Source organism: Chroicocephalus ridibundus, chromosome Z (genome assembly GCF_963924245.1).
Source record: "Chroicocephalus ridibundus chromosome Z, bChrRid1.1, whole genome shotgun sequence".
Taxonomy (NCBI): Eukaryota; Metazoa; Chordata; class Aves; order Charadriiformes; family Laridae; genus Chroicocephalus; species Chroicocephalus ridibundus.
In genome coordinates this window covers 1,913,617-1,928,093 of record NC_086316.1, presented here as the reverse complement: position 1 = coordinate 1,928,093, position 14,477 = coordinate 1,913,617, and the positions used below count along the sequence as shown (strand labels likewise).

General features: G+C 35.1%; 1 protein-coding gene across 12 annotated transcripts in view; it reads right to left on the bottom strand.

Moving 5' to 3' along the window:
* KIAA0825 (KIAA0825 ortholog) overlaps positions 1-14,477 on the bottom strand; it is a 259,650-nt gene that overhangs the window by 140,491 nt on the left and 104,682 nt on the right. For all 12 annotated transcript variants that reach the window (XM_063319271.1, XM_063319272.1, XM_063319270.1 and 9 more), the window contains 2 exons: positions 12,066-12,176; positions 6,796-6,935 (listed from right to left, as the gene is read on the bottom strand). In XM_063319271.1, coding sequence (XP_063175341.1) covers positions 6,796-6,935; positions 12,066-12,176 — 251 coding nt within the window. The remainder of the gene's footprint in view (positions 1-6,795; positions 6,936-12,065; positions 12,177-14,477) is intronic.

Below are 14,477 nucleotides of genomic sequence, written 5' to 3'. Positions count from 1 at the left end.
TATCGGCTTTTCCTTGTGTTATGCTGAACTAAATGTTGTCCTTGTTGTAAGAATATCCGACCCTTCAAAGCTCAGGCTGAAACGGGTTTTCTGACTGATAAATTGTCATGGATTGTAGAATCATAGAATAGTTTGGGTTGGAAGGGACCTTAAAGCATAACGTCGGCTGGTTGAAAGATTTAGCTAGTTGATCAGAATAGCAGGTTAAATATTATGAATTATGAGTCTACAGAAAGATATGTAGATTTCTTTTGCCTTAGAATTTTTCCTTAACATTTATTAGCTCACTTGTCATAACATTAAATATTCATCTTAGTTTGAACTCCAATGCTGCCTTCTTGTTAATCATCACATAAGAACAGTATTTATATGACAGGCATCATACTTACTGCCCACTGATGCTTCCCTCTATGTATTTTTCTCTCTGCATTTGTATATCAAAAGCTAATTTTGTGAAGGGAATCTAAAGCTCCTATAGGTAGCTCAAAGGAGATGCTTCTTTTTCATTTTAGGAAGACTTAAATCCACACATAAATATGGCTATATCTTAGGTATCTGTTAAAGAAAATCTGCTATTTGATATTTCCATGTAGTATAATGTTGCATATGCACTGATGATGCCAAAATATATAAAAAATATTGATCTTATTAATAAATATCCTTATAAGAAAATTATGTATCTAGTGAATAACAGCTATGCCCTCATCAGTCACAATGAATCCTTCTTCCTATGACAAAATAATGCACTTAAACTCTTGGGATAGTACCATGTATTTTAAAAACATTTTCAGAGAAGCACACTTACAAGCGTAATTTACCCATGTTTCTTTACTAGTGATAGAAATACCTCCCAGTAACTTGCTGACATTATCACACTCATCCAGCTCTTATCTGCTACTCATTTAGCCATGAAATGAATCTTACTGAATTTTGAAAATCATCTGTTATTGACTCTAGACTTCTCCTTCCCAAGTGAATTCTTACAAGACAGACAAGCTATAAACAGTTATGCTGTCTTTTTTGACCAAAAGAAGTAGTCAAAATTAAAATTTATACATGCTGTTTCATTTAGGAAGAGAAACTGAAGATGGAGCAAGTTATTTCTGACACAGTTCCTTTATTTGCAAAGAGCATAAAACTCCTGCTTTCTTGATAGCTTAAATCACAGCAGCTGATGAGAATATAAAGAATGCGACAAGGATGTATTTTATTTGTTTATAGAAGCAAATCTTTCAACAGGCACTCAGCATTACTTGCTTCTTTGCACTATATTCTCAGTGCTTCTTCTGTCACTGGCTCTTTTTCTATTCTTTTTCTGTATCTGTTCTGGTAGATCATTTTACTTGTCTCTCATAGAGTTGCGCCTTCCAATGCAATCACTCTCCAGTCAGTCTTGACAGCTAGAATCTATTGTAACTTTGAATATAACTTCTTTTTGGCAGAAACTCTATTATTTCAGGTTTTAATTCCAAAGAGAAATTTTAGATCATGTTGCTTCTATCCTGAATGGAACACAGATCTTAATGCTACCAATTTCAGTTAGTAAAACCCAAATAATAATATCCCCTGTATTAACTGTAACCTGTGAAGCCAATGAATCCTAAATTCGTGACAACTAAAAAGCTCAACGCAAGACAAAAAGATTTCAACAAATTTTATATTGCCATCCCACAAATTATTAACATACCGGCAAACTTCTTCTGTGACCATATATTTCTACATCACCAGTCCCATAGTATTTCACTCTCATTCAACTCCCTTTAAAATTTTTTCTCCATAAACATTTTATTTTCAACTATCTGAGAAGAAGCTTCCATTAATGAATGTCTCGGTTAATGCCTTCTGTGAAATCGATCTTATCTGTGTCAAATAAAATACTATCAGAATACTTCCAGCACTGATTTTATGGGATAGTATGCTGAAATTGTGGCTTTCTGATAGCCAGAATTCGATGAAGCGATATTGAATTTAGTTCTGTGGCCACATTACCTCCTTTCTGTTAGTCCATGTATTGGGGTTGATACTGAACAGGTTACCCCCTTAAAATGTATTCAGTCTATAGATCCACGGTAGCAAGAAGTTCCTACCAAAAATGACTAGGTCTGAAAAATGAAAAACTATCCATATGACCATATATCACAGTCACAGAGACAATGACAGATATATCACGGAGACTATCTTAACACTTGGTCAAGAGAAGGTATGGGATTCTCAGCAGGGCTCTGTTACAGTCCAAATGGAAATTCCTATTTGATATTTCAGAAACTCCATAAGACCTGTTTACTGTTTTGTTTAACTTATCACTGGAAAGTCATCAAAAGGATTAAGGTCCCTTTTCTATTCATCTTCCAGCTAGAAGTACATCACGCCAGTAAACCCTTCTACCATTCTACCACATTGGTTATGCAGGTACATTATCCAGCGAGTTCACTGCTCAGAGGGATACTTTGAGGAGATGCCACTTTAAAAGTAATTTTCTAATCTTTTGGTGTTAGGCTGCCACGATACAGTTTGCTACCCTGAAGAAGCTAAGAAAACTCTCGGGTGTTCTGGAGTCTGTACTCACAAACCTCATCCTGGATGATCCACAAATATCTGGAAGAGAGAGCTACCTCTGCACGAGTATATAAATCCCTCTAAGACACTTATTTGGCTCTCCTAATGAGGACAGTGTTGCAGATTAAATCCCAAGCTTTGTCAAAAAAAGGTGCAAGACTCTGTTTCCCCAAAATTGTGTGTGGTTGAACCACAGGATTAGCACAGTTGCTAGTTTTGCCAGGTAGACTCTGTCTCAGGATTATTAAATCCAAGCAGTTATTAGAAGGAAGTACAAAAATAATGACCTTCAAGTACTTGAAACAGAAGTTTTAAATTGTTATACAGATTTAGCCAATGCCAGGATTTTAATGGAGATGGTAATTTATCTAAGGAATGTACATTTTCTTTTATATATTTTCATGTCACTAAAAGTTTAGTCTGATTCCTAAGCGAGGTCAGTTGGTAAAGTTACCCCCTTTCACTGCTTTTTTTAGGATAACTTATAAAAAATCAGTGCTATTTACCTTTAAATGCCTAACAGTTAATTAATTTGATTTTATTTCATTAAAATTTAGTTAAGGCTTAAAATTTACCTCAAAATGCCATATTATATGTAGTGTCGGTCAAAGAGATGCTTCACAAGGGACAAAGAATTGGAGTGGGGAAAAAAAAATCCTTCCATTCTACAAATATATTTTCAACTCATTTCTCTTGCCAGAAATTGGTTTAAGAAAACACTGTCTTAGAAAACTCTTGATATCTATTAGTGTGTAGGGAATTGGCTGATATGGCACCACACAGTTTTATTTTCTCAGTGGAAACCCTCCCTTCCCCACCCTTCTTATGTGTGCAAGGTAAATTACCTCTTTTTAAAGCAACTCACATTTCTTTGGGTCCAATTTCAGATTTGCAGCCTTAAACTTATCACAGAATATTTGCAATTGTTACTATCAGTTCTTATTTCAAAGTTTTAGTGGGCACCAGGATATCACCTAGGTTTAACTGTACAGGCTACACAATACCCTCTTCCATTAGTCTCTCAAATACGCATTGTGCAAGCCAAAAACATAAGGTGAAACCGCCAATGGCCTTGTCCTGCTGTGAAACCAGTTTTCTTCCAGTTTATCTCCACATGCCAGAATTCACTTTAAAGTTGTGTGTAGAAAATGAAATTAAATCTCTCTAACAACTGGAGCCTAATGTATTTATTGTAATGAATAAGATTTTTTTTTTTAAGGAATACGTTGCTTCTTCTATTGTGCATGATTAACTTGGTGCTACCACCTCTTCTTCTTAAAGAAAAGGAAGTTTGAGGCCCAAGGATTGATTGAAGGCCTTGGATGTGCCTTGCTGATGATTTCTCTGTGACCTCTTTGTTTATTTGCTGTTGATAAGCGGTGAGGTGTCTGTTGACTGACGAGGTTCCCTTTGGTGTTCATCCTGTGTTGGGCCAGTGTAATTCAATAAAGCTATTGCTTTTTGCTTTATTATGCAAAGAATAACTCCTGGTTCCTGGACATAAAGACTCTCAAATGAGAAGACACAGGCTGTTCTGTTGGCATGCTGTGCCTTTAGAGCAAGTCTAACAGAAATTTTCAGGAGTTCACTTTCACCCTTCTCGTTTTCGTATCAGCATCTGCTGGATTCAATAACTAATCCTATGCAAGCACCACTTTCTTTATTCCTCTATTATTTGCTGCTTGTCAACATCATCCATTTCTGTTTCATATCCATGGGTGATAACGTCATTCTGGTAAAAATTTCCACCAAGAAAGTTGCAAATCAGTTTGTTTTGTCAGAAAATTAGCACAGTACCAGCTTCCTTCATTGTTTCTCTCAGCAAAGGAACAGCAAAGGCCCTAGACCCTTCACTCACTCAAGAACACGTCTTAGAAGAAATTGTCTGAATGTTGGATCTATAGAAAACAACTCTGGGATTATATTACACTGTAATTAACTGTAATTCGATACGCCTAGCTTATTTAGACTTGTAGTTTAGGTCACAGAGGTCCAATATACAAACCTGATTTTTCAACTATTTTTTCAAAGGCGCCTTTTACCCAGTGGCCATACTCACTGCAGACAAATAAGTGGTTCAGTTTCAGGTATCCTGATTTATTGCCTTTAGTATTTTTGATGTGCTAACTTCATATTTGAGGAGCATTTAACTTTTTATGTACATTTTATGTATCATAATGCGTGAAAAAAATGACAAAAATCTTGTCACCCTCCTGTCCAGATAGCTCGTAGTTACATACACGGAGTTTCAATAGCTTCAACAAATATGATAACCTTCTTATAATATTTAGCAACACTGAATCATGCATACATGTACTCCCCCAAAATACTCTCTGCTGAGACAACTTTGCCAATCCCAACAGTACTCCCTACTATGATGGGGAATGTTAATTATTTTTGGCCCTCCCCATGGTGCAACCATGTGAGAACAATGGGAGTGCAATTAAATTAAATGTGCTTATGTGATGCCCATTGTAAGTAACCCTAAGTATCGCTACAATACAAAAAAATGTTACCATTACCTAAAACCATCTACCTATAAGCACCTCTTTATACAGAAACTTTGCCTTCTGTCCTGGTTTTTACAGGAAAAAGGAAAGACTGAGTGTAAAATAAAGTAAAATGTGAATTTTCTATTCAAAAAATTCTTATGATCTATTTAAATGCCCAGTAGTTTTGTTATCACTAGGGCAAATCACTCAAAAACTATGGTATACTTAGCTTTTTATCTGTTTTCGTGCATAATATTACACACTGCAGAATTTTACTGTTGATGAATACATAATTCTGTAAGTCTTTTATCCTACTGAACAGAAGAATCCAGAACTACAATTGCTAGTACTAAGGTATACCTTATTAGTCCAACTTTCCTTGTACTAATAGATAACTGCTCACATTAAAAAAAACCATTAGCTTATATAGCATCAGAAAGCTACTGCATAGGAGAAGGAATAAAGAACACAATAATTTTATCATTACAGAAAGCTGCTGTATAGGAGAAGGAATAAAGAATACCATCATTTTATCATTAGATAATTAACCCTATTGAAATTAATTTAGAAGATATGGATCATCGCAGGTTTCAACTTTATCTAAACTGAAGTTTATTCATACCAATGCTGTAATAACATTAATAAAGTCTGTGCAAATAGCACATTTTCTAATTCAAAGTAGCATATATTTCCCTGAAGCTCAAGGAGTTGGTCAATCAATAGATTAATAGATTCTGTCACTTGATACTTGTGATAATTTAAGCAGCTAGTATAATTCAATACTGGATAACACCAAGGTAAGAATATGATCCCGATCAAACATTTGTCAGTCTTTGTACAAGATGACAGGTATTTGAATGGGTGAGTGGATGCAGCGCAGCTCTCAATAAGATGCACGACAGAAGTGGAAGCAATGTTGTACCCTTGACAAATGCTAGACCATTTTAAAGTGACAGAACTAAATTGTGTTATATCTAATGTTACGTGGCCCAGTCCAGCCCAAACCATGACACCCTAATAGTTTTTTTGATATGCAGAGAGCATTCTTTTGCTAAAGAAAGACAGAAACTGAGACTCTCATTCACTACTACTGTAAAATTACGTCAAAACGGTGATTGTACCATTAGCTTTTCAACAATCTGGTCATTAGATATGAAAACTATTAAAAGGAAAGCTGTGATAAAGTTTGTTGCTTCAAACACAATATTAGCAGGATGAAAAGAAAACCTTGTAGAACCATTCTTTTATTTGTTCTACTTTCATAATGGCCTTAATGAGAGTATTAACGTGAGGAAGCACATAAACGTCCTTCTAGAATGCCTACAATGACAAACATAACTTAAACAAAACCTCTAAGCAGCTTTTCACTGTCAAAACATAATTTTGAAAGTGATCTTTCAGACTACTAATCCACACTTTCAAAAATCTGTGTAACATAGTTGTGGTATCAAAGCTCTGTTAACTTCAAATTCATTTTGAGTCCTTTGCGTTTACGATAGCAGCCTATTTTATCAAATTGTAGTCTGCTTTGAAACTACGAATGCTCAGATTGAATGCAAAACACTCCCATTTAAAAAGCAATGATTTTTTCTTTCTTTTCACCCATTCAAGAAGTGTCCTAGTGATAACTGAATGGCTACTTCAACCCCCCGAAATGGTGGTCAGCCTTCCGTCAGTATTTAACTAGTTAAAAATGAATGTCTTTGTCACTGATATTCTTATAAGGATCAACAGTATAAATACTTACTTGAACTTCTCAGTAAAATTTTCACTAAGAGACAATCACGATGTAGCAATGTTTCCAAAAGCAAGTTCAAATTACAGTACGGCTGGGATAAGAGCAGTTTCAGCTGACCCTCGGCTGCCATTTCTCTGGCTGATGGAGTCCTTTCAAAATGTAAGATAAAGACAAAATAATGTAGTTAATTTATCTATGAAATTAATATCCTTAAAGTGCAGATGTAATGCTAACTCCCTTAAATGTCAGTTCCTCCCAGATTACTCTGAAAGCGCTTTCATGCTTGCTTACTTTAAGGCAGCTCAGGGAAGGAATTACATTTAATCTCAACTAGCTAAAAGCAAATTAACAGTTGGTAGTCTGCCAAAGTTATAACTGATACAAAGCAACCTCACTTATCTCTTTCGTGGAACCCTGTTTGCCTTGTTCTACCAGGCAAAAAGGATTTTTATTTTTTTTTGTTCTTCAATAAATTTAAGGCTATTATTCTTTAGTTCACTATTACATTAATTGTTTAGTAAGAGCTCTGAAGCGTCCTGGATAAAGTACTTGAAGCTCCTAATTAAAAAACAGAGAATGCTCAAAGGGGCTGCAAGATTCCACATCAGGTTGACCAATTTTGACATTTTGAAAAATCCACCTGAAACATTAGAGTGGCTGGGTTAACTGTTTTGCCAGCAGGGAGAAGTGAGAAGGCAGAGTACAAAGTCATTAGCTTCTATGGAGCTTCTATGTCATTTCTATGTTCTGCAAAAGTTTAGGTTTCCAAACAAAAATATTCCAGGGGTTCCTCTGAACTCAGCCAATGACCCAACACCAACTGTTGAACTCACATTGGAGCAGTTAAAGATATAAAAAAAAAAAAAAATCTTATCCCATTGTATTTACTATTTTCTTCTTCTTAAAACACTTTTTAAAAACAATTTTTCAAAAATGGGTCGTGGGTAATTTTTTTCTTGAAAGCTCAGTCGTTTTTCATTACTTTGAAGGTTTTAAAATTAAATTTCAACTGATGTTTAGCCATCGTATTTATTCATTTTGTCTACAAGTTTATACAACAATAGCTACAAACATTGAAAGTTTATGCACCGCATATGTAAACCTCTATGCACATGAATTTTATATGCACCAGTGTAAAAACTACATATGCACTGTCGCGTTAACTATCCAGGCATAAACGTTATCTGCCAGTACACACACAACACCTGCACATCAGTTAAAGCCTTCTTCATCAGCAGCTACGTTTTCCTGTCAGGCTAGAGAAAGGTTTATATGTCTCTGCACATGTATTTATGTGCCATTTACACACAGCTATTGGGACAGAACTAAAATGGGCTCATGTGGCGGTTCTAACGGAGGGGAACTTCTCTGTTACGTTGCACGCTTCTACGACCATCAGCCAAGTCTGCCACCACCCAACTCTGCTTGTATGCATGCATGAGAAAAACAGACGACTGGACAAAAAACCTTGCAGTTGAGGTTGTGATACAGACAATATACCTAATACAAACCTACAAAGCCTGGAAATGAAGATGCCAGCTGAGATACTCCTCTCATTTAGTCCCTCACATGAGTGTTTGTTTCCACTACCAGAAAAGCAGTATGCCGTGTATCTTGCAGGGCAACCTTGAAGCAACCCAAGGAAACCAAGTTTCCATAACCCGGTTTCCCAGCAGGACCTCTACATCACACTGTTAGGTCAAAACTTCGCAGTTAATACTGTAGCAGTCATTTTAGTAAAGGAGGATTTTATACACCTCTGCCTTTGGGATTTCAACAGTAAAGCACGTACCTATGAGTTGATAAGCAATGCAGGTGCCGTGAAAACTTATGTACAGCTTTTGCGATTTTCATCTGGTACATTACACATAATGGTTGATAATGTAGCACTGGCTCGACAGGGTTTTTTTGCACATAAGCACATACTGGATTCTAATTAATATTTATCAAAAATGTATACACATATACATTTAAATCTTGATAGAACTTGCAGCCAAAATAACTTTTCCGTATTTAAAATACGTATTGCATTCAAACTTTCAACATTAGGGCTTTGCATTCTTAATAATATTATATTAATTTCTGTATGTTGAAGATTAGTTATATATATAAACTCTAACACCTGTTAAGAACTAAAATTTCAACATTAGGGCTTTGCATTCTTATTAATATTATCTTAATTTCTGTATGGTTAAGACTAGTTATATATAGAAACTCTAACACATGTTAAGAACTAATTAGTTATTAATTAAAGTTTAAATTAAAACAATTGTTATATTCACACTAGAACTAGTGCTGTGGCTGAAAGCAAACTCAATACTTCAGTAATTCAGTTAAAATATATGGGCCGGTTTCATATTGTTTCTCCCTTGAATGCCACATTATCATATCTAATAAGGTCACTCATTGCCTTCAAACTGTAAGAAAAGGGACAAGTTTGGTCAATTAGATTTATGAAGGATAATATTTTAAATGACTTTAGAAATAAATGCCATTTTTAGAATATCTGAGTTGAAATAAAACTTGTCTGTCATTGACCAGATGGGAAGTTATCATGTTGTAATATACACCAGTTCTTGGCTCTTTAAGCCTCTTGCAAATTGAAATGTACAATGGTGTGACTCACTTGGAGGAAAAATAAAATATAGCAGACATTCCCTACAGCCATGAAGCTAGCACCAATAAATGCACTGAGAAGTTTTGTAACGTGCATATGGAGAGGCATATGTTCTCCCATCCTCGCCGCTCAGTACTAGTGAAAATAAGACTAGCCTCATAAAAAGTGACAAAAGGTGAAGTACATATAAATATCACACATATAAATGTTCAGTTTTGTACAGTAAAAGAAAAAAACCAGAACTCTAATCTGCTAATCGTATGATTATAAACCCCAAATGAAGCAAAGAATGAATCATGATTACCAGTACAGGAATTATCAGTAACTATTTAGTTTGATAACCAGCTATGTTATTTTAGTTACTATCCAAGGTAGAAAAAAAAGAAGACCCCAAATGATAAGTTCAAGTCTTCATAAGGCATATAAACTTTAACACTAATTCATGTTAACAACATTAATAAAGATGTCAAAGTCAAATAGATAAAACAGACTGTAGCCATTTTTAGGCATGAAAAATTATGCAGTAAATCTAGTTAAACAGTGAAATTGTAAACAAAATTGTTTCAGGAACAAGCAAAACTTTCTCTTGACATATCAAGTTTAGGAAGAGCAAATACGTAATAGCTACATTTATGCCAGATTAGAGTCTTCAGTTAAAAATCAGGTGGCCAGAGCTGGGAGATTTTGGCAGTACTTAAATATAATGTGTCTTCTTAATAGTCTAAATGCAAAATTTCAAGAAAGAAAATATTCCATGGCATAAATATACAGTGTAAGACTGATAACAAGATTTGAACACCTCAGAATATGTCCCTCAAGTTACAACATTACATACAGGGACATTCACTTTTTTTTTCTGAGCAGCTGAAAAGTATGGTGTTAAAAGGAAACATTAAATATTTTACCAAGGTAGTTCACTCATTTTCACCAGGAGAGTAAACATGGCTTTATATATAAGAACCGTCCTCACACAGGTACACAAACTATTTCTTCTCAGAGATCTGCTTTCTTTTGGACTCCTCATTTTTCCATTTGGTGGTCAAGAAGATGTATATTTTCTCACCTGTCTTCTAGGGACAATATGTAAATTCTGGACAGCTCTGGAATAGTTTTCTGCTATTTATTCAAGACAAATCTGTCCTAAATAGCATCTGTAAAATCGTAATTCTACCTCAAAAATGAGAATTATGTCAGACTGAAGTGGTACCAGCATTTCCTTTACATACTTTTACGCAGCAGAGAGTACTCACTTGTGAAGTCATCTTCCAAACCTCATAATTCACAGTATTGTGAATACTGGCCTCGGAAAAGGGCATCAAACAGCTTATCGTCTTTTCTACCATGAGTCCTTAATGAAGCATAAATTTTCCCAGAAATAGAGTAGATCCCTTTTTAAGTGATCATGCGGCCATTCCCTCTCCTCTGTCCCCGCTTCTCCTCTCCTTTCTCTCTACCCATGCGTAACTTATAAAGCCGCTGACAAATTTCATCGAAGCTCAACTGCGAGGTAAAAACACATGATTTCTCAAGCTTTAGAAAAACTTAAATTACTATTTCAATCAGGGAAAAGGACACATTCTGAATTCAACAGTTATTCACTCTGATTGGCATTTTGGTTAGCCAACCACACAACTTTGACTCCGTTACAGCAACTACTGCCTCTGCAATACCAGCAGGTATCAGAGGTGCCAGGGAAGGAGATAACAGTACTGCTGACGTCGTTAGGAATAAAGGCTATGGAGAGAAATCAGCATGTTTTGTGTGGTATAGGGCAAAATCGTAGGGAAGATATTGTGATGTACAAGGTACAAGAAACTGTGCGTACAAGGTAAGAGGCAATAAATCCACAGCACATTGATCTTCAATAGGTCACCATAGGTCACCACTCATATGATAACGTATTCCTCCAAAATAGAAAAATACTTTCTCAGAAAACACAATAGCAACTCACAAAAGCAGCTTTTCATGAAGATGGAGAGTGCTAATCTCTCAGGAAATAACTTCTGAAGAGGAGGAGGAGGTGAAGGGGTTAGGAGAGGATCTACACTGGTGTGGGAGTGCTTCAGGTTCAAAATTAGAAAGGGAATGACAGCACAGCTGGTAGCATATGTCTCATATGTAACTTGTCATTATATGCAGTGACACAGAAAAAGAAATTAAGCTTTTGCCTCTAATCATGCAGTAATCTCACAAAAAATCAACTACGATCAAGCAGTGTATTTTTCAATGAGTTATTTATATATCAAACCTTTTTTTAACCAGCAATCATAAACAGAGGCATACATTCTTTATCTCCCCTTTAATTATAAGTCTTTCAAAACAGCAAATGCGCTGAACTACATTATTGTCAAGAGCTATATACTCTTTAATTAAAGCAAGAAAACCTTACAGATAATTCAAATATCAAACATAATGAATATACTAACAAAAGGCTAAACAGCGCACTGCTTTCAGCTTGACCTTTCTTACAGAGACTCTTAAAGGGAAAAGATTAGGGAAATCTGGAATTAATTTTTTAAAAAAAAAGGTTTCTATGTTTTTTTAAATCAGAATATTAATTAGTCGTTTATTCAGATATACTGTTCTCAAAATGTTGTAACAGTATTTGGTTAGTATTAACTATGTGGTTATTCTTTCACAACAACCAACTTTTGATACTCACTTCAGTAGGGAAGAACAGGGTGATGGTATGCAAAATAACCAGTGTAATGGATGATAAAAGACATTTGAAAAGTCTTGAGGAAGATGCTCATCAGAATTTTTCAGAAATGTCCTGAAAAAAACAAATACTTCTGAATTATATGGAAGATGGAAAATCTCTTTGGATCATTAGTGCTAAGTATATATAAATAGAAGACAGAAAATCCCTTAGGATAAATAGTACTAATATATGTACGCACACACATTATTGCAAACTTATTAATCTTATGTACTGTTAAAAATCTCTTTCTACATCTTATTTACTATCACTCTTTGAAACTTGGTATCTAGCACTGTTGGTACTGTTACAGCAGTTTTCTTCATATTTTTACCCCTATAGAGCATGTTTTCAAACTATGTTTGAAAATGCACTGAATAAGCAAATTGCTCTTCAGTCAGTCATTTCTATAGCACCTTTCTTTCTGCATCATATTATCAATACTTTAATCATAATCATAAGTAAAATATCTTTTGAAATTATAGTGGTTCTCTTTTGAACAACATGTAGACTTTGGATTAAACTGGACAAAACTTTGAGCCGGAAGCTTTGGACCTTCACTGGCTTGGGAGAAATAGAATACTGGTTAAAAAAAGCACGGTTTTCAAATGTAAGAACTGGTGAAGAATTAGATAAGCTAGTTTTGTGTCACTTCTGTATCACTTCTCTTACCCAAAGGATGTGGGAAGCAAAAATCTGATGCGTCCAATCCACCGATACTAAAAATTAACTATTAATATTTGCCTTTAATTATTATTTAATAATAAATAACAATAAACGTGTAAGTATTTGTACAATTCTGTAGCAATCACCAGGATGCAGTAATCTGTGTAAGGAATGGATGCCCCTTGGCCTCTTCCCATTTTACTCTCATTCACACAATACAATCCCAGCAGAGAGGATATAGTCTGTTACATCCATCCATCCTCCACTAACCATAATCAATTATCACTTCTTTTGCACCTTACTTGGCTGTGAATTTTTCCTCTTAAGAAACTTTCCCTCTCTGAAGCTTCTTTCTTTGTGTGTCATGGCTGGGATTTTCTAAGTTACATAAAGAAGGTAACAACAGACTTTTAAAATGACACTTCCACAGAACTCATTTATGGCATATTTGCTTTACTTTCAGGAGTGATTCAATGTCATCCCCACTTTTGAGTCAGTATGCTTTCTATTGCAGTAAGAGTAGAAGGACATTTAAAAATACCTCCGGAAAAGACATGAGGACTTTCTCAGGACAAGACAATCTTTTTACAAGACATAAGAAAATCCACTGCCACCACATGGAAACAGTGAGAGTGCGTCTAAACACTTAAAACTGGAGATGGAATGGAAACCCACTGGAATACAGCCTTCAGGAATTACTAACCTAAAAGGTAAAATCTCCTTTCTTATAGGGTGCTTTGTCACCAAGACACTAACAGTGTTTGTGTTTTGTCATTAAAGTATTTAAAATTAATTTTTAACTCTTTTTCACAGCTGCATATAAGTAATTTAGAAGTGCATCTACACCTCCAAAAGATCACTGTCTGCCTGGAAGACCCCAGATGAAAGACGAAAGAGAATTACCCTTGTTCAACAAGATGGACAGGTGTATAGCCTCTGAACGGCTCCAAAAGATAGTGGGGTTTATTTGGAAATTAATTTTACTAATCAAATGAAATTAGTAGGAAGAATTTACTACAGATTTCAAAATTATGTTAAGTAAGCAATATCTGAGCAGAAGCATTAGCACCACATTGTGAATTTGTTCTTTTCGCGAATTCGTGAAAACCTGAAGATTAAAAATAAAGCTGAGATTGTAATATAGAGAAAGGGAGAACTTAAACTAGAAAATAATTATTATAAAGACAGTAATTTCAACATTGTGAGAAAATGCAAGGAAAAAGAACTTATTGTCTCTCACCCTCTGAAATATTTTTCTTAATATAGCAAAGCATAAAGGCAACTTTCTATAAGAAAGCATGATAAATACAGTTTGGGTAGTAATTTAATAAAAAATCACATCTTGTCTACTGATGGTGTATGAACTGTTTGAGAGACTTCTGGACCAAAGCAGTTTTTAAAGTATTGTTTCTTAGCTGTCTCCTAAGGACAAGGACAGGGCTGACACTTGGATTCAGAGGCTTATAACAAAATGTCTACAGAAATTTTTAAACTGAGACAGAGACAGTCTGAGGATCTGAAGAACGTTTAAATATTAAAATAACTTCAAATACTATAAAAAATCAACTGTCTAATGATAATACAAAAATTCTGGTGCCAGCATTTCTCACTGTCCACTCTGGCTACGTAATTCTTGCCAGAAAAACCCAACTCTGTGCCAGACGCTTTAATTCAACCACTCTTCTGACAGAAGTATAATAATAGCTAGTA